The 20,898-nt window shown below is 32.0% G+C and overlaps 1 protein-coding gene and 1 long non-coding RNA gene across 2 annotated transcripts; both read left to right on the top strand.

The window, feature by feature from the left end:
- Positions 1–1,418: 1,418 nt before the first annotated feature.
- Positions 1,419–4,684, top strand: LOC134691152 (uncharacterized). The gene is made up of 3 exons (XR_010102101.1): positions 1,419–1,454; positions 3,426–3,533; positions 4,561–4,684. It is a non-coding gene; the product is annotated as an uncharacterized LOC134691152 (long non-coding RNA).
- An 806-nt stretch (positions 4,685–5,490) lies between these two features.
- Positions 5,491–15,457, top strand: LOC134690528 (uncharacterized). Its single transcript, XM_063550494.1, has 6 exons — positions 5,491–5,637; positions 7,872–8,017; positions 10,725–10,857; positions 12,655–12,765; positions 13,920–13,973; positions 15,239–15,457. The coding sequence occupies exons 1-6, from the start codon at positions 5,520–5,522 to the stop codon at positions 15,307–15,309; spliced, it is 633 nt and encodes a 210-aa protein (XP_063406564.1). The 5' UTR covers positions 5,491–5,519; the 3' UTR covers positions 15,310–15,457.
- Positions 15,458–20,898: the final 5,441 nt, after the last annotated feature.

The following is a 20,898-nucleotide window of genomic DNA, read 5'->3' as shown; positions in this document are numbered from 1 at the left end:
TTTGAGTTTTTGATTTTGGCATTTGATCAGTGTCATTCCGTTTCGAATTTTTCCCCGGAGTTCATTTGTTTCGTGATATAACTTTTTGCTAACTGTAGAGATCATTTAAATTATACATGTGTACCCTTCGAACCAAGTTTGCATTTCGTTAATTTTATTGAAATTAAATCTCCGCACTCGCTTATTTTGTTATTCTATTTCCGCAACCACCAAGCATAAAAATGCATTTTCGTATGTTCAAATATAGATTGTATAAGTGGAAAATCTCATTTCCGTGATTTACACTATTAGACATTATCTAAATGGGAAAATGACACCCACACAATTTTACAATAACGTACGTATACGTTTTTCTTTAATTTACAAGTTAAATGGACAAAGGGAAATAGATATGTTAAAAAGTTATAAAAGATACAAGGAGTATAATTTAATACGTTAGACGCGCATTTCGTCTACATGAGATTCATCAGTGACGCTCAAATTAAAAAAGTTATAAGGCCAAACAAGAAGAGCATTAAAGTACGTCTACAAAATAAAGTTTTCAAAACGTGTTTTAAAATCCTACCGCATTTTGATTTCGGAGATTAGTGTGACGTCCATTTTAGATGATATAGTAAATATGTGTGTTTGACGGGCCAGATGACGCCCGACTTCGAATTCGAAATGTTCTCGCTGTATTAAAGACTCATTGCTGGACATAAAAGAGGAACGAAAGATACCAGAGGGACAGTCAAACTCATAAATCGAAAATAAACTGACAACGTCATGGCTAAAAATTAAAAGGACACACAGACAAACAATAGTACACATAACACAACATAGAAAACTAAAGAATAATCAACACGAACCCCACCAAAAACTGGGGCTGATCTCAGATGTTCCGGAAGTGTAAGCAGATGCTGCTCTACATGTGGCAACCGTCGTGTTGCCCATGTTATAACAAATCCGGTTAATAGTCTACTTCGGTAGGCCACATTCATGAAAGGGAAGGGGACTGAAGTTACGACGTCAGGAACATATCCTATATCATATGTGAAACAGTTATTCCATAACGGTCAACCAATTCGTGATGGCTCTTTGGGCTCTTTGAAATCTTTCCCATTTCCATTGTCGATTCTATTCTATTGTGCTATATATAAAGTCTGCGTTACATGAAAATTTAAATTATTTCTTGACAGAAACGTGGAGATAATCTCAAACATGTATGTCCATATTCATAACAATTAAAATAATATGACTTCCTATTAGTATTGCTTTGTATTTCAGAATACATCAATTAAAAATGTACAATTATCTCTCCTTAAAAAGAACTTTGAATAGGTTATATTTGCTATCAAAAAGAACTTTTTCTGATTTTTATTGTACTTAAATTAGATATTGAACTATATAATTGTTTATTAATTCATTTATTTAACTTTAGTGGGGAACTTTTTATTGATAAGAAAGAAACAGAGGTGAGTCAACTTTTTAATTGTATAAATATGTTTCTTTTGTGTTACATTATTTCTACATCAGATGAATACTTGGGGTGATCTAGTTTATATAACCTTAGCCGTATTTGGCACAATTTTGTTTTACAATTTTGGGTCATCAATGCTCTTGTTTGGCTTTCAAAAGATTTTGATCAGAGCTTCACTGAAGAGTCCTATTCGATTTTGATCTGAGCTTCACTGATGAAACGCGCGTCTGGCGTATTAAATTTAAGCCGGGTACCTTTGATAACTAATTATATAGCTCTCAATGTTTGTGATTATTTCTGTAAGAAGGACAATCAATTATTACTAAATCATAAAAAACCTTATTCGAATCTTGACTATGCTCCTGCTCAATAAAACACATCCGATACCCGGACATCAATTATTATTAAACAGATATATAAATTATTATTTTCTTTGATAGACATTGGTAAATTTGCCTTAGCCGTAATTGGCACAACTTTTTGGACCTTTTAGGTCCTCAATGCTCTTCAACTTTGTACTTGTTTAGCTTGATAACCATTTTGATCTGAGCGTCACTGATGAGTTTTATGCGTCTGGTGTATTGAATTATAATCCTGGTACCTTTGATAACTGTTCTATTAGTCGAAAAGGTCAAGTTGTCCCACTTTTACTTTTCTACCTAGATCTAAGAAGATTTGGTTTGTGTGTCAATGAGACAAATCTCCAACTAAGTCACAATGTGTAAAAGTTTGGGCTATTTCACGTTTAGATTCTTTATTGCACTTAATGCTATTTAACCATTTAAAATGTACAATATTCCATCAAGTATAAATGTTAAGTTAACCACTGAATATTCGGGGAGAGTATTCAGTAAGTTTCTATAAATATTAAACATTTGTATACATAAACTATATGAAAAAATGACAGGTTTGACTGCTGCAAAATTTGTATATTAATTGTATTTAAACAAATATCTATCTTACATGGTAACAATAAAAAACCAAGCTTGGAAATGGAACACATTTTGCAGTTGATGGATTTTTAGTCTTTTGTCTATTAAAACAACACCATTTGTATCCTAATGTCTATGATGAGTTTATATAAAATATAAGAAAAAAGATGTGGTATGATTGCCTATGAAACAACTCTTCACAAAAGACCAACATTACATAGAAACTAACAACTATAGGTCACCGTACAGCCTTCAACAATGAGCAAAGCCAATACTGTAGAGTCAACTATGAAAAGCCCCAAAATAACAATGTAAAACAATTCAAACGAGAAAACTAACGGCCTTATTTATGTAAATAAAAAAAATAAAATGTAACACATAAACAAACGACAACCACTGAATGACAGGCTGCGGACTTGGGACAGACACATACATACAGACTATGTCGGGGTTAAACATGTTAGCATTATCATAACCCTTTCCTAACCGTGTATATTTTATAGTTTATATTGTTAATGAGCTGAGCTTGGGGCCTATTAATTGAAACATTGGCAAATCAGGAATATTAAGTCTTTTAGTAGATTTCTTTGTTGATAATAATGGACACTTTTTCGAATTATTCGTTACTGCAATGTTTGATTTCAACATAAAATACAATTAAAAAAGGGGAAACAAGGTCACAAGACAGAGATTAACGCTTAAAAACCCACTAGTGTGTAAATTATCGACCCTTTAATAATAACGAAGCTTGTCGTACAATAAATCTTTTTAAAGTCGTAAACAGTACTTATTCACAAATATATTATAACTAAAATGGTCTATTTTCAATGATTACAATACGTTATTCTAACTATAAAATTATTCAAATTCATATCGTCTTATTTCATCCTTTATCCATCCAATGGGTTGATTCGGGTATAATAATATGGTAAGACCGGCAGTAACATTATTTTTCAAATAATGCCTTGTCATGACTGAAATAATTATAAAGATTATATATATAAAAGCAAGAATGTGAAACATTTTAATTTCAGGTTTCGATTGCAGAGATGGTGTGTACAGAAAAATCTTGGAAAGGATCGAACTCCAAATGTGTTGTGTTCAAACATGACAAAACTGGAAAGAAAATAGCTTGTAAATGTGTACGTAACAAAATCTTGAAATTTCATTATTATCACTCAAAAAGTAATGTTGGCATCGTTTATCTACGTATATCTTAGTTTATATCTTTAATCACAATGAGATCATCCATTTTAACGTGTATTATTGCAAATTTGTAGTTGACAGAGAGTTGAAATTGATGTATATCAATAACAGTATCGGTTTATATATATGTTTGTGAATAAATTTGAATTAGAATGTATGATTAGTCAACTTATATTGCCCAGTCACATATGCTTAATAATAAATTAAAACGTATGTATAGGAGGTGATATTTAAAAAAAACAATATTCAGTCACACTTTCACCATTAGTCGACTGCCTATTATCTCTTGACAGAAATCGCAGTCGCGACAAATGACAACAAATACATTTATTTAAAAGGAAACGTTTTGTGTTTGTACACATTCGAGTCGGTGACAAATTTGTCATTTTTGTTGTTAATTGGAGATGCAAAAAGTATCATATACTTTCAATTTGTTCCAAATCTGTATTAAACGTCGAAATTTTCACATTTTGATTTGTTTACTTTTTTTATTTGATGCGAGATAAAGGCAACAGTAGTATACTGCTGTTCGAAATTCATAAATCGAGTAAGAAAAAACAGATCCGGGTTACCAACTTAAACTGAGGGAAACACATCAAATATAAGAGGAGAACAACAACACTACAGAAATACTAAAATGCAACATACACAGAAACGAACTATTTCCATTCTCAATTTTATAATATAACAATGACCATTATCCTGACTTGGTGCAGGATATTTTAAGAAAAATGTAGTGGGTTGAACCTGGTATTGTGGCTAGCTAAACCTCCCACTTTTTAAGAATGTTAAATATAACATTAAAATGACAACATGACTGGATTACAATACAAATAATTTGGAGAACATACAAGACAGGGCAACACACAAACAATAGCTATTAAAAAGGTAAATCACTAAAAGGTATCAGGTACTAAATGGGTAATGATTTTTGTAAATACAACTTTTCTCTTATAATTGCAGATTAAAAAACGCGTCTCTGTAAACGAGGTTATAGCTTGTCTCGATGTTCAGGATACTAACACATCTCCAAAAATATATTGTATTAAAGAAGAAGAAAACATTGAGATTTTTATGGAACTTATCGTCCCCAGTAAGTTTTTAATCAGGATTACAAAATCAATACGTTTTAAATATAATAAATTGAACAATTATTGTGAAATTGAGATGGACTGTTATGATGAGAAATCATGCTACACATTTTGATGAAAAGCTGGTAAAAATAAATAGATTCTTGTGAGCTTGTTAGTGCTATTTTCTACTGTTTGTAGTCAATTTATAGTACAATAGTGATGTATTCTTGACAAATAAATTCGTCTCGTTAACGTTTCCCACGAACAATATTATTTTCATTAAGATCTCGAGGATAACCATATTTAAGCATATGTACACATACAGGTAAAATTAATGATATTGATGTACCTTAAAATATTTATTTTTGATAGTTATTGTCTCATTTTGATTTTTTTTTCTTGGAATGCACTGTTTAGAAACTTTATATCTGAACAGACCATTTTGTAACGATATTTCAAAAATTAATATATAAAGTAGATATGTAATGGTTAGATTGTCCTTCAGTTATTGTTAAACGTATAATAAGTACTGACTACATTTATGTTTAATCTGTTCAGCTGTTATCCCGTATGTTGTTTGATTATAATATGAATGTATATAAAAAAAAGTAAACAAACTAAGGTCGAAGCATAGAAAGTTGATACGGAATGGGTAATAAATTGTTTTATTTAGGGCCATTTGTTACGGATGTTCCAGAACTTTTCTAGGATTGTTTACCTAACTTAAACTTAATATCAAAATATTCAATAAAGTTGTGTCACAAGGATGGAAAAAGAGTTTGGATTTAAGGTAGTAATGATTACACTTTCTTTTCAGAAGTAAGCCTAAACTATGTTATCAATAAGCACATGCCCTGGATACTAGAAAAGGGATTAGCCAAAAGTTTTGTATATTATATTATTAATATCCTGTTGATAGCCGTCAACGAAGTTCACTCAAAGGGCTGGAGTCATTGCGACTTACATGGTTTGTAAACATTTGTCTATAACTGTCATTTTATTAGCTGCATACTCCTTATTCAGAAATCTGAGAATTGCACATAAAATAATGTAATATACAGGATATATTTTTGGACCCTAAATTTTGCTATTAAGCTGTTTATGTTTATGTGTTTTGTATTTATATTTATTTGTTTCTCTACTATACTACTGATTTCTAAAAGATATCTGGAATTATAAATTGTACATATGATACGCTTCGGACATTGACCCTCTCGGATGAGACGAACAGATTTATATCTAAACGTAGTGTTATTCTTTGCAACTCATGGCATTTGTAACCAAACTGATATCGACAAACCAATTTGTTCGAATTGTTCGGTTTATCCTTACTGATTGACATGACGAAGAGGTTTTTTTGACATGTGATTGAAGTTATCTGCAATAATTCACTGTTTCATCTTAACGTTATGCTGGTGTCAGGCATACATTAAAGCCACACGCTCTTGATCTACATTTAAAAATCTTTGATTGTGCTTGTTTCTGCTCTAAAACCAAGTAAGGGTTTTTAGAAATTATCTTTTGAATTTTTGAATGTTTAACTGTAATGTTAAGAGAAATAGACGTTCAAACTGGTACATAACAAATATCTAAGGGTCTTTAACAAATAGATGGCAGGCATTTGACTTTGAATCAAGAAAATTGCTACTCAGACCCGGTAAAACTTCACCAGTGTCTGAGCAGAAAGTTGAATGAAAGAATGAATATATTTTATTGCAGAAGCATACATAATGCTATAGCAAAATAACATAATATACAATTACAATAATGACAGTGAGCAGACAGAGAACAACACAATATGGTCATAATCAGCACATAATTACAACTGCTATGCAATGATTACTTGTGATCTAACTTCCACGCCGCATTAAGAAATTAACACAATTATTTAGTTAGACTCTAAAAGTTGATTAACCAGGGGTATTTCAACGAATGTCTCGTCCTGTATATATAAAAAAAGGTTATCGGAAGAAACCAATACCTCGTTAATAAATATTCAGTATCAACTTCACAAATAGTATACGATAATCTTTAAGTATAGATTCAAGGTACTGACATTGTTTGTCATCTAAATAACGTATTATAATATGATTTTAAATTTGTCTCTGTGAAGTATTACTTTAACTATTAAGTCTTTTTGTTTTATAAAATCCATTTGACATGGCTCGGTACTTATACATCATTGTGTAATTGTGCTTTGGTTAATTTTTGTATTCTTGTCTTTTGTTTTTGCTAATATGTTTTGTTTATATGCCTCATTGTTTTACTTTGTTAGTTGTTCTAATTTATATATAGTGATTAAGACTATAACACAATGGTGACTGATGTACTCCTACTTTTTACATGTGAACCTATTATTTCTGTTTGCTTTGTTCCTTCGTCGTTATCATAATAAATTGATTTTATGCGACTGTCATACTATTGAGAGGTCTAGCTAGCTATTAAACAAGGTTCAATGCACCATTTATATGTCTGTTTCAAGTCAGGAATATGACAGTTGTTATACATTCGTTTGATGAATTTCTGCTTTTGATTTTGTCATTTGAATAGGAACCATCCATATATAATTTTCCCATGAGTTCAGTCTTTTTTTATGATTATACTTTTTGTTGATGTGTAATATATTTTTTGTGATCTTTATTAAGTACATAAATTAGGCAGCTAGTTTTCTCGTTTGAACTAATTTACATTTGCCTTATTGAGGTCTTTTTTGAAGAGTTGTCTCATTGGCAGTCGTAGAACAACGTTTAAATGTTATATGAATAAGTTTACATGCCTACCTATTGTAATCTTTATTTCAATCAATATATCAATAAGTGTCAGTGTTATCCCATACATCTCAGAGCAGCTGCCCAGTACTGCCAATAGATGTGGACTATGCTAAATGAACATTTAAAAACTAATAAGTCAAAGAGAAACTTACATCCGTTGGTAAAATATGAAAATCAACAAATATATTATTGAGTGTACAAAATATAACATACTAGATATTTGAGACTAACCATGCCTATCCCAACAAAGACGAAAAATATTGTTGAATTATGATGCTCGGAAAAAAAAACATTTTCTTCCGTATTGCTGATAATACTATTTCAGTGATCAGTTTCATTCGATAATGTCATAATCAAGGAAAACACGCAAATTGGACCATATCCGTTGTCACTTGTTACATCTTTGCAGAATTTAACATATTTTTTGCAGGTGCGAACATTCTGTTGCAGAAAGATAATGATAGAATTATAGTTCGTATAATAGATTTTGGCTCAGCAAAAGAAATTACTGACAATAGGAGGGGACATCAGAATAAGAAAGATGACCTTCGAACGATGTCAGAAAGAATCACAAGTGTAAGCATTTATTAAAAAACTTATTATCATTCGTACACACATGTATATTTTTACATTTCCTTTTGTCATACATACACAAATTAATATGTGTCAATAAAACTGTAATGCTGTTAAATTAACTAAACCCTAAAACAAAACTTTATGAAAGTTTTAACAATTGTGGTGTTTTATAAATATAGTCATTCGACACAGGAGGTATATATACAATGGTACAACCTAATATATTGTAAGGTTTTAGGATTCGACAACTTGAATTTGTAAAACGTTTTTATTTAAAAGTGAGTTCTAGAACACCTGATTGTATTGTATCCAAAAAAGTATCAGTTAGCAGTCATGTTATCTTAAAACATTGTTAAAACAAATATGTAGACATTTTTTTGTAAGAAACATAAACATTTTAAGAGGGTGGTAAAGGGTTATTTTCGTGCAACGTTTTCGGCCTTTTTATTTCACGTGTTTTCGTGTTTTGGTGATTTATTTCTCCATTTCTCGTGTTTGGTTCGATGTGCGTGCTTCGTATTTCCCCTTTTTTATTTTCCGTGTTTCATGTCGGTGCTCTTAATTTCTCGTTCTTGCATTGTTCCACATTTGATTAAAAGTAAATTGGAACTAACTCAAAGTCAGTGAGTTATAGTACCTTTTGAAACTTGTGTAATATGATAGAAATTGATGTATATTGTTACCATTCTACTTTCTATTGTATATGTATGGTATACATGTAATAAAGTCCATAATACTAATATTTTTATCAAATCAGATGCAAGTAGCATACGCTAAAAGGTGACCACAAGGTCTTGATGTCCATTAACAATGTCTACATGATCTCCAAGAATGACTGAGTAATAACTTCTGGTACCTTTTTTTCTTAAAATTTACAATTTTATTTCTCGTGCTTCGATTTCCCGATTTTTATTTTTCGTGCTACGTTTTTGCGATGTTTATTTCACGTTTTTCCGTGTTCAGTACTCCCCTTTTCCACCCCCTTTTAAACGTATTGTAATACACTTTTACTTGTATCATTTGGCAACTGTTCATTTTGAAATAATTCATGTTATTTATCATATTTTTACCTTATGTTTCACATATTTGTGTGAGCGTTGCTTAATCAGAAATCTTATATTGCTACTATTTTATTATTTGTGAATGAGAGAAATTACATCATTTTTTTCACATTTTCTATCAACAAACACTGTATCATTACAAGAATGTAATATAAGTGACATCTATTGTCTGGAAAAATTGTAAACATTTTCAGAACAAAATATAATGCACTGAGAGTAGCTAGGTTGCAGTACGATTCACTTACCAAATTGGACATTTAATCTTAAGCAGGCAACCTTATTTTCAAAATGTGGTGGATGAAACCAAATCGTCAAGTGAAAAGTTATTTCCTTCTTTAAACTTAAAATAGAATATCTTTTTAAATGACGAAAGTGAGTGTATAACCCCCCGGGTTTTTAAAAAAAGTTCAAAGGCAAAACTGTTGGTCTTTTAAAATCAAATGCAGTGTCTTTTACTTTTTTGCTATTTTGTAATGCGTTTTTTAGCTCACCTGGCCCAGGGTGTGAGCTTTTTTCATCACTTGGCGTCCATCGTCTGTCGTCCGTCGTCCGTCGTCGTTAACTTTTACAAATATCTTTTCCTCTGACACTTCTGGGCCAAATTAAACCAAACTTGGCCACAATCATCAATGGGGTATCTAGTTCAAAAATTGTGTCCGGTGACCCGGCCAACTAACCGAGATCGCCGCCATGGCTAAAAATAGAAAATAGGGGTAACATGTAGATTTTGTCTTATATCTCTGAAACCAAAGCATTTAGAGCAAATTTCACATGTAGTAAAAAATTTTAAGGTCAAAATCTAACTGCTCTGAAATTTTCAGATGGATCAGAGAACCCGTTGTTGGGTTGCTGATCCTAAATTGGTAATTTCAAGGAATATCTTTTACAAAAATCTTCTCCTCTGAAACTACTAAGACAAATATAACCAAACTTGTCCACAATCATCATTAGGGTATCTAGTTTAACAAATGTGTCCGATGACCCCGCCCTCGAACCAAGATGGCCGACATGGCTAAAATTAGTACATAGGGTAAAATGCAGTTTCTGGCTCATATCTCTAAAACCAAAGCATCTAGAGCAAGTCTGCTGTTAATAAAATTCTTCATAGGTGAAGATCTATCGGCAACTTGTTATTGGGTTGCCGCCCCTAAATTGAAAGAAAAAGAAAAATTTTCAGCTTTTGGGTATTATCTTGAATATTATTATAGAAAGAGATAAACTGTAAACAGCAATAATGTAAAGGAAAGTAAGAGCAACAAATAACTCAACATGACCAAAGTAGTCAATTGACTCCTTAAGGAGTTACTGCCCTTTATAGTCAATTTTGAACAATTTTCATAAATCTTATAAATTTTGTAAATTTTTACAAAATATTTTTCAATATCACTTCTGGGCAAAGTGTATTATAGGTAGAGATATCTGTAAGCAGCAAGATTGTCCAGTAAAGTAAGATATACAAACACATCATCAACTAAAAAACACAATGTTGTCATGAATCCTTCTGTGTCCTTTGTTTAATATGCAATAGACCAAGATGAGCGACACAGGCTCTTTAGAATCTCTAGTTTTGAAACATAAGATTTGTTTTCCTTCTGTTGTGTTCATTTCAAAATTTTCAATCAATTGCATGCCTTGCTGTATTTTAGCTCTCCAGGAGATGTAAAGGGATAGAAGACGAGCTTTTGAATAGATTTAGAGGAGATGATCCGAAAACAATAAGTTCTACAGAAGAAGCAGAAATGGTTATAGAAGAAACCTCTGCACGTGCCAAAAAATTTGGTAATTATAGAGGAAGTATATGAATTGTCGTTTTCAGATGCTTTTCGTCGTTTCCTATCTTGAGTTCATGGATGATTAAATATGATCTCATTTTCACTCAAATGTTCTTTTCAAACATTGAATAATAGTTTTACGCTTTTGTTTTGTAGTTCACTCTTCCTAAAATAAACACAAATAGTTATGCTCAATTTCTTGTTAAATATTGCAAAATTTTCAATGTCACTACGCGTTGATTTCTTCACTCAATATTATTATGTTCGTCACTTTGTGGTGCATTAAGGATATTAACACTGGAGAAGATACGCTACCTTTTCGGCTAATTTGCTTAGCTGATCTGCTAAAAGGCCTCGCCCCTAATTTATGCACACCACATGACGTGATTCAAAAAAGTATACATAATGATACATTTTGCCAGTTACACCAACTATTTGCCCGGGATAGTATCACACTGTGTCTTTAATGCATTAATTCTATACATATCTGAAATCTTAAGTCTATACAAACTGATTTATCGTATTAAAAATGATAATGATAACAATCAGTTCTGATTATAAATAAATGAATATAGGAAATAGTGGTATGAGTGCCAATGAAACAACTATCCTACCAAGTCACAATTTATTAATAAAAGTAAACCATTACAGGTCAAGGTACGGTCTTCAACACAGAGCATAGGCTCACACCGAACAGCAAGCTTTAAAAGAACATTTAAAGAAAAAAATGACCGTTTTAATTTTTCAGGGAATATTTCTATACTGATAAAGTAAGTAGTAAGTAGGTCATTCTGCATAGTGACATGTGTAGCATAAATAATATTACATAAAAAAACAACAAGTTATTCTTATCACACTCGGCCCGTTGGACCTATAAGTCACTTTGAACTTAAGGTTCATACTTTCAATTAACGAAGTGAGATTGTTACTAGTAAATAAGTTCATTAATTTTACAGAAAAACAAATTAAACCATTTCGCAGTTTGTCTTTGATGAAGTGTTTTCAAAAAAGCAAATGTTCTATTATGAATACAATTACTATCAAGGTTCACTGATTCACATAACAAGTATCTTAAATTATTGTAAGCTTTACAGTACAGCAAGAAATGTTTATCATTTTCGACAGATCCTACACCGCACAAGGTACAACAGCGCTCGCCAGAAGTCTCATTTTTAAACCTGCCAGTTTAAATGCTTAAATGTAGTATACCTCATCGATATCGTGCCATATCTGATCGTTCTTTTTTCTTGACGTTTCTGTTCCTTTTCTTGAGTCTATAATTGTCCAATTTGACAAGGCGATATCATCTTATTGACAGACAAATCCAACGTCTTAAAGTAAGCTGGAACCAAAATAGTTTACAGTTCAGAAGAAACAATATGTGTAATTCCAACAGTATGTAACAGCACAGTGTTGTACAGCTTCAATTTATGAAATGGTATGTCTAATATCCCAAAACACCTGCGAAATAGTCAATGACTGGTACAACAAACGACTCGAAAAGGGTTTCAAATGTATGAAATGCAACATACCTACAAATATAAATCTTTCCTCTTTTCCTCCTTCCTCTTAGTGACCGTCTTCCAGCTTTACCTAACATAACATGATGCTTAACATAATAAATCTTGCCATCACGTTTCTTTTTCAATAGTTAGAATGGATTATAACATAGTGTATATAATGCAACATTCCTAGAAATATAAGTCTTTGATATCCTTCCTCATAGTGCCCGTCTTCAAGCTTTATCTAACATAACATGATGCTGAACATAATAAAACTTGCCATCACTTTTGTTTTTCTATAGTTAGAACGGATGATAACATAGTGGTAATGGAGCGTATATTCACTATGGTTGGTACAACAAGGCCTATATCAGACTCTGACATATCAGAAGAAATGGAAACGATGAATAGCAGTAAGTTTTGATGAAAGAATTCATATTGACATGTATACTGCAGAAAAAAACAGGTTGGCATGTTATTTCAACCGTCGAATCTTAACCAACTATTTGTTGTTTTACTTTTCTATCTAGCATTAAATGATTAGAAAGTAAATGGAAAACTTGTAAACAATAATTTCTGATGTCAAAAACATAGGACTGCTAGCAGTCTTATGTACCACGCATTTGATACATTCTGCAGGATATACTATCATTTTCGAATTAATAAGTAAAACTGGTGCAATCTATTGTGATCGTTTTGTCATTATGTGTTGTGGCCAGAATGAAATTTATTGCATTTATACTTTAATTGTCCTCGTTTAAACTATTCATCGCTGGACCTACAGTAATTCTTATTATTAGAGTTTTCTAAATTTCTGCACCGTAACACAGCTTGATCTAAACATTGAGCGTGAAAATGAAAGTTAGTTTGCATCGTTTAGACCACACCTCTTTATAGTAAGTTTTTGAAGTATGTTGCCATTGTAGTTATGTTGTAATGACACAGCAACCAAGCATTACAAAAAAAAAACCAAGTATCTAGGGGTGTTTAATAGGGTAATAAGTTAACAGATAAACGACACAGCTGCCTTCAGAGCTTGAAAATAAATATACATGTGTGTAGTTTTACTTGTGCCGTTGAATGCTTAATCAGGTCCAGTAACCGCTTGACTCCATAAGTCCGAACGATAAAAAAGTAGTTTTATTTACCTCTTTGAAAATGTTTGATAATATATTTAGTCTGCAGCTTTAAAATATTGTGCTGTCCATGTTTACACATCCTATTTGACGATGTTACATTATTGTTCAACTATCATTTTCGTCCAAATTGTTGTCTGTTCCTATCGAGTAAGATATACTAAAAGGTCAATAGATTCCTAATGATGATTTGTAGCGAGTAAGCCAAATTTTACATCTCTTATGTAGCCATTTACTGTGTGTCGGTAGTTTAATATCATTGAACAAGGAACCTTTTCATCAATAATTTCAAGGCATAAATCTTTATTTGTTATTTCTTGACATTAAACTTGTTCACTCTCACATATCTTTTATCGTGGGAAACAAAAAAAAAATATTTGAAATTATATGAATATATTATTGGTGTATGTTTGTTTTTGTTAATATTTTAGAGAGTTCCCCTCCATCTTCATCAGACGACTATCCTTATGGGTCAAGTTCAGAAGGTACATAAATACACATGAACACCAGCTAATGGAGAATTTCTTGCGTCTGTTTTACCCTCCCTTGCAAACAAGAGGTGGGAGATACCGAGCAGATATCTAAAACACATACGTTGAAAAACAAATCGACTAAAGACAAGAAAAAACCAAACCAAATCCACAAAAAACTGCTAAGAAAACAGTCAACAGAAAAAACCCCAGCCACAGCTTTTAATCTTAAATACTCTGCAAGGGTCAGCATCGCAGATCTTGCTCTACGTGTGGCACCCGTCATTACGGATGAATTATTTGTAAAAGAAATATGCCTCTGATATCATATGCACAATTGCTCTCATGTAACAATTTATGCCCGATTTTTATGAAATTTATATCATAGGTTTATATCATCAAATGTCTTTGACACTTTCAACTTTGCTGCACAAATATTGTAATTAGTAATGCCCCATGGAAATGTTATTCATATAAAAAAGACATTGAATTTCTTCTGAAGTATTAATTTTTGTCTAAGATATTTGTGAGGAATTGAAAGAACATGTTTGAAATGCTTATATTACAACGGTGTAAAAAAAGTGAGTGTCATTCAATCAGGTTTCCTATTCTGGTAACCATTTCTATGAATTTCTTTATTATCCAATTAATTTGAGTGACACTCGAATATAACAACAAAGATGTGGTATGATTGCCAATGAGACAACTGTGCACAGGAGACCAAAATGACACAGACATTAACAACTATAGGTCACCGTACGGCCTTCAACAATGAGCAAATTCTATACCGCATAGGCAACTATAAAAGGCTCATATATGACAATGTTAAACAATTCAAACGAGTAAAACTTTTTTTTAAAGATCTTGTATATATAACAAAAATGAACGAAATTGAAGACGTTTCATAATTTTAACCACAAAGATAGCTTACCACAAGCGGATCAAAATACCGACAGTGTTATGATTAAATTGTAAAAAATATTTCAACACATGAAACATGTAAAAATAATTTAAAAACAAAACATACATGATTTTATAAGTGGATAAATCGAAACAATTCTATTAAATGGCTATCGTAAACATATTACTTACTGACTATATCCTGATACTAAACCTACAAAAATTTATAGAATGCAAATATTTGATTGGATGTAGAAAGGTCCCCGTATATGACCTCTATCGGAATACTTTTATATTTATACACTAACGAACAGCAGTAAAGGGAAATATCAGATTGCAATCATGTCCGAATCCAATCTTAGATTTTGTTTATGTTTCAGAAAAATCGAAAGAAATATCACCAAATCCGTCCACCGAGGAAGCAATGGAGTATACGACTGTTGGAATATAGTAACGTTAGTTGATCAATCGATTGTACAGTCAGGGAAAAGTTACATTTAAGATCTCCGGAACTTTATGTCATTATTAAAAAAATAAGCTAGATATTATCATTTATATATATATATATATTATTTTTTTTTACACATCGAGTTCGAAAACTGACAAGAACATCCTTACGAAAAAAAAAGGTGCTGGAATGGAGTAATTTTGAATAGACACGACTATTTGATGTAAAGCAATTGCAAGTCTAGTAATACTAGTATCATGTGATCAATATTTTGTAATACCGTATAGCGGGTTATTTTCGCGGGTGTAAAATTTCGCGATTTTCATTGAATAAGGTATACGAAAAATTTTGGCGGTTATTATTTTGGCGGATTCAACATTTTTTACATTACCTTTGCATGTACACTTTTAAATTGGCGGAATTTATTTTGGCGATTTTGTTCTATCCGCGAAATTACAATAAAGTTCGTATAGTATGTATATGGAGTCTTCCGAATAATATTGTTTGCTATTGGAATTCGGATTGATTTTGGAATACCTGGATGTTAGGTGTCATTTTTATTCAAAATCAACAGCATTGTCCTGTACTAGTTATAAACAAAGTTGAATTCTTCGATTTGCCGTTTTTATGTCATATCGGCTGACAAATTGGAAATTGTACCTACCCTTTATTTTTCAGTCTAAATATTTAGTATTCGTATTGTCAATTTATATGTCATGCTGATTAAAATACAACAAAAGGAAACAATATGACAATGATTGCATTTAGTGGTGTCAACCCTTTGAGTATGACCTGTGTTTATAGAAAATCCTAAATACACCGTCTGGTTGTGCACGTGCAGACAGATGCCTGACGTTAAGATAAGGTAATAGGTAACATGTGAAATATAACGACATTATTTAAAGGAAATCGCATCGGATAGTTCCGGAACTGAAAATTTGTCTAATTGTTTATTGTTTGAAATACTAGTGGCCCACCTGATCAGCACGAAAAAACGACACATATGACTTTTGTTCACATTTTCTTATAAAACAAAATTTACAAACTAATCACTCAGAATATATTTTTATCATCCTCTCTCAATATTGAATCAGAAAGGATAAGTGAAACGAAAAACAATCCTTTCATAGTATGTTTTGATTGACTGTGGTTGGTCGCTCAATGTTGAGTAGCAAATAGTTCATACACGAGCACTGCGAAAGGAATGAATGACGGACCCCATTTGATAACACAGTCAAACACAGGTTATCATAATGGTGTGCTTACGGAAAAACGGAAAAACCGACTTTCTGTTGATTTAAATGGGAAGTTATTTTACTTACAATTATCCCGGTACGACTAATAGTCACTTCGGTGTTGACATGAATATCAATAATGTCGTTATTTTTATAAATTTCCTGTTTACAAAACTTTGAATTTTTCAAAAATATAAGGATTTTCTTAATTCTGGATCCTAAATGCTCTTCAACTTTGTACTTGTTTTGGATTTATAAATATTTTGCTTTGAGTGTCACTGATGAGACTTATGGAGACGAAACGCGCGTCTGGCGTACTAAATTATAATCCTAGTACCTTTGATATCTATATTATAGCCGTGTAGTATAAGAGTTGCTGATTTTTTTTTCCATAATGAAGTAATCAAACTATGAGTCTTAAACGAACCTGCATTATACCGAATCACACTCAGACTATACCTGTGGCAAATGCATCGACTTTAGTTTTTAGATTGTGAACTTTCTACAGTTATGAAGTCACCATCTTGCATTATCTGCATATGAATTATGAACCGATATTCCAAAATTTGTGCTTTGACTTACAGGATTTGATATAAAATATTGCTGCTTACAAATAAGCTTCTAAATCTAAGGTAAAGTTGGTGTCCTTCTTGAGCGTTTTTTTATTTTATACTTGTGTGGCTTTAAAATTGTATGGGCAATGTTTTGTTATCTTTATATATCCTTGGCCATTTTGTTGTTTATCTTCAGTGTATGATGTTATTGTATTGTTGGAGTTCATGCTAATACGAGTTGACCTGTGTAGAAAATCAGCCATCCTGCTGGACCTCCCATTAAGTCATAGGGTCAAGTGAAGATAGTGCAGGAATGTATTTCTTTCATGGACAAATGCAAGCGAGGCAATTGTAATCAAGCCAAAAGTAGTTTAGTCCAACATACGAGGAGTTAACTTTCATTTTCGCTATACAATAATTTTAGTATATAAATGTGAACTAAATAACAACATGGCGCACAGTTATGTCGAAGAAAACGATTTCTTGTGCCCGATATTAGATGAGATCAAGAAATTCGTGTATCATTTGTACATTTTTCAACACAAAACCATCCACCATACCAACATAACTGTAAAATGAGCGAATATATCATACTTTAAAGAAGTCAAGAGTACGTCAACTATGGTAGCAAAACTAATTTCTTATTCAAAGATTTCATTTTGCAATCTTATTTGAACTTCTCATTACACAGGCAATGCAAGCTTAATAACTTAATATTAAGAAAAAAAGACAAATAACTTTGAAGGTTAGTTACTTTATTACGCAAATGCAGCATTGTAATGACTTGAATATGTTACTCTAGTATTTTGCTAAAATAAAATTTAGTTTCAGTGGACAGCTATCAATCAGTCCGCTGACGGGAACTATCATTCAAATCTTTGCCATTTGTTCATGGTATTTAAAGCTTTAGTTTTCTATGTTGTGTCATGTGTTCTATTGTTTGTCTGATTATTTTTTTCATTTTTAGCTAGGCGCTGTCAGTTTATTTTCGATTTATGAGTCCCTTTGGTATCTTTCGTCCCTATTTTTCAAACCTGGTTTGAGTATTATTCAGTGTTAAGTCTGTACAGAGACCTTCAGTTGCTGACTTCCACCTTCCTGAATCTCTGGAGAAAACCTTGTCTCATTGACAAACACATCTCTAATATCAATAAAGCAGTTACCAATTCGGCTACCTGCTTTTAGAACGAATGTCCAGAGTTTGATAAAAAAGTATATATTTGGCATTATTTTTTTAATATAAAATGAATGAGTACACTACATTTGATAAAAACAAGAAAAAGAAAGCTATAATTATAATATACAATAAATATTAAAAAAAAAAAAAAATGCATTTACATATTTTATAATATGATATCAAATTAAAAAAATAAGCCATATTGACTGTCATAGTTTGTTAAGGTATGTATAATGACCATCAAACTTTTGATTGCGAGTGTGTGTTGAGGGTAAAAAAGGGGATGCACACATTATTTGATAGGCTTATTACTTCAATCGGAATTAACTTAAACAAATCTAGTTAATAAAAAAAATTGTTTTGAAACAAATATGTGCCTGTATAATAATCCAACCATATTCTGTTTAGACTGGAGCAAAATTTTTGTCTTGAATGGATTACGCCCACCATATATTCACAATATAAGGATGGCCATGTTTTGAGTCTCAATTTGGGTATTGTTATTTGATTATTTAAACAAATTGCATCGTTCACATGAATTGCATGCCATACTATTAGAGTATAAGATGCTTGCGCATGTATTGACAGATCTTCAGTTCTGACTCAATTTTTAAAGAATTGAAGTTCTTATATTGTGTTAAGGCGGGAATCACTGTGATGGAATTGAAAATAATTTGAAGTAATGGCCAAGAGGTAAGTTCTAGTAAAAATGAAATGCATACACCGGAAGCATAGCATGTTAGCAATATGTATAGATATATACAAACGCCTAAAAAAGTGTTCACAACAACTCCAAATACAAAAAAAGGTAACTAGAAATGTAATTATTTAGAAATATTTTGGATAACAGATATCCTTTGTCAGTCAGATTCTGATGTTAAATGAATCATCTTTAATTATTCTTAGATTAAACTTTTACAAAATCTTGAAATTAAAAAAGTAAAACCGTACATCAGTTAAGACATGACTACTATTCAGACGTTTTATATATACAGTCCGCCAAAAGTTAAGCACCACCGAAATATAACTGGCAATATTTTTATAACTACTGCAAAAAAAATATTATTGATTGGTGTTATGAATTATCTTCAACATACCCTAAGAAAATCCATTACGACCAAAAAGATTAAACTCCGATAAAGCAGTCAAGCAACCTCTTATCAAAGGTCATCTGCGCGTTCACAAATACACTGTTTCTAGGTGGTCGTGTTAGTGTTCTTACATTGGTCAGTCGACTTCTCAGATGCAACCGAAGAGCAAGTCTTGGTGTATAGAGGACTGTACTTACAGGTAGGCACTCTACCGTGAGGTTTTAATTGGATAATGACTATCTGTGCTTGAACGTAAGAAGCTGAGAAAACACTCATTGTTCAGATGGTAGTCAGTTTATTTTACTGCCAGTAGACGCCTTAATACGAATTTCGCGGGGAAACAAACCGGCCTATGACCAAAAACAATGTTTGCACAAAGACTGCATTCAGTGCTGGTGGTGTTCCAGTACGGGGTTGCTTCTTATACCCTTATAAGCTAGGTATGCATATTCTGCAGGGTAACATAAACGAACAGAGATACAGATATTTGGTGCCTTAAAACATTGTAGTCCCTCATTTTAATAATTCCCCACTTGCGTCTACATTGCCAAGTCCCCTGTACATGGACGACAACGCTAGAACACATAGGGCAAGGATTTTAACCGAGTCCAATGAGCAACAAGCCATTCACACTGTTTTTTAGCCGTCCATGTCCCCATACATAAACCCTATCAAACATGTCTGAGATGCCATTGGCGGAAATCTCAATCACAGAAATCCACCTTCACAATATTTTGTCGATTTAAAAGTGGTATTTGTTGTTTATTGCAACAGATTTTCCTAAACTAATGCATGAAGGTTTCCACCGAGAAGGATACGTCGTGTTTTGAAACTGTACCGGAAGTGAGGTTGTTACACATGCTATTGACTCAAATATTGACATTAAATTTGCCGAACATACCAAAGCTTGTGTGTAGAAAATTTTAATAATATTGGGTGATCAATTGTTGTAAAAAAATAAAATCACAGTGAAACTTAAATTCTGTTTCTGAATTGTGTAATTTACACTATTTCTATGAACGGAAAACCTGCATGCATAGAACCTTCATAAGTGACTAAAATTTCAATTCTGGTTTGTTTATGGTATACATTAGCAAAATTGCTATATGATTGTTTGCTTTTTTTCGTGGAATAATTGATTTTTTAGATTTGAAAAAAAATCTATGCAATAAAAATAGGTGGTGCTTAACTTTTGGCGGACTGTATATATATATATACATAAATATGGCATGATTGAGTAAAAGATCAAACTAATATTGTGTCACAGGGAATGTACAATAAACAAGTCGTGTAGAAACTGACTTATATCTGGACAATAACCTGGATTTTCCATTTATGCGCAGCTCTATAAGGTACTCGGTGAAAAATTTGTATTTTTGCACTTATCAAGAGCTTATTTGAAAAAAAAAATCAATTTTGATAACGATGGTAGTTTAAAATTTCCAACAAAATACATTGATAAGTAGAATGCATTTGATTTTGACTGAATAATGTGTCGGCAGTCCATATAGTGCATGTAAGTATCGCGAAACAGT

This window comes from Mytilus trossulus, chromosome 11, assembly GCF_036588685.1.
Source record: "Mytilus trossulus isolate FHL-02 chromosome 11, PNRI_Mtr1.1.1.hap1, whole genome shotgun sequence".
Lineage (NCBI taxonomy): Eukaryota > Metazoa > Mollusca > Bivalvia > Mytilida > Mytilidae > Mytilus > Mytilus trossulus.
Note: the sequence above shows the minus strand (reverse complement) of the source record. Positions and strands in the feature narration are given on the sequence as shown.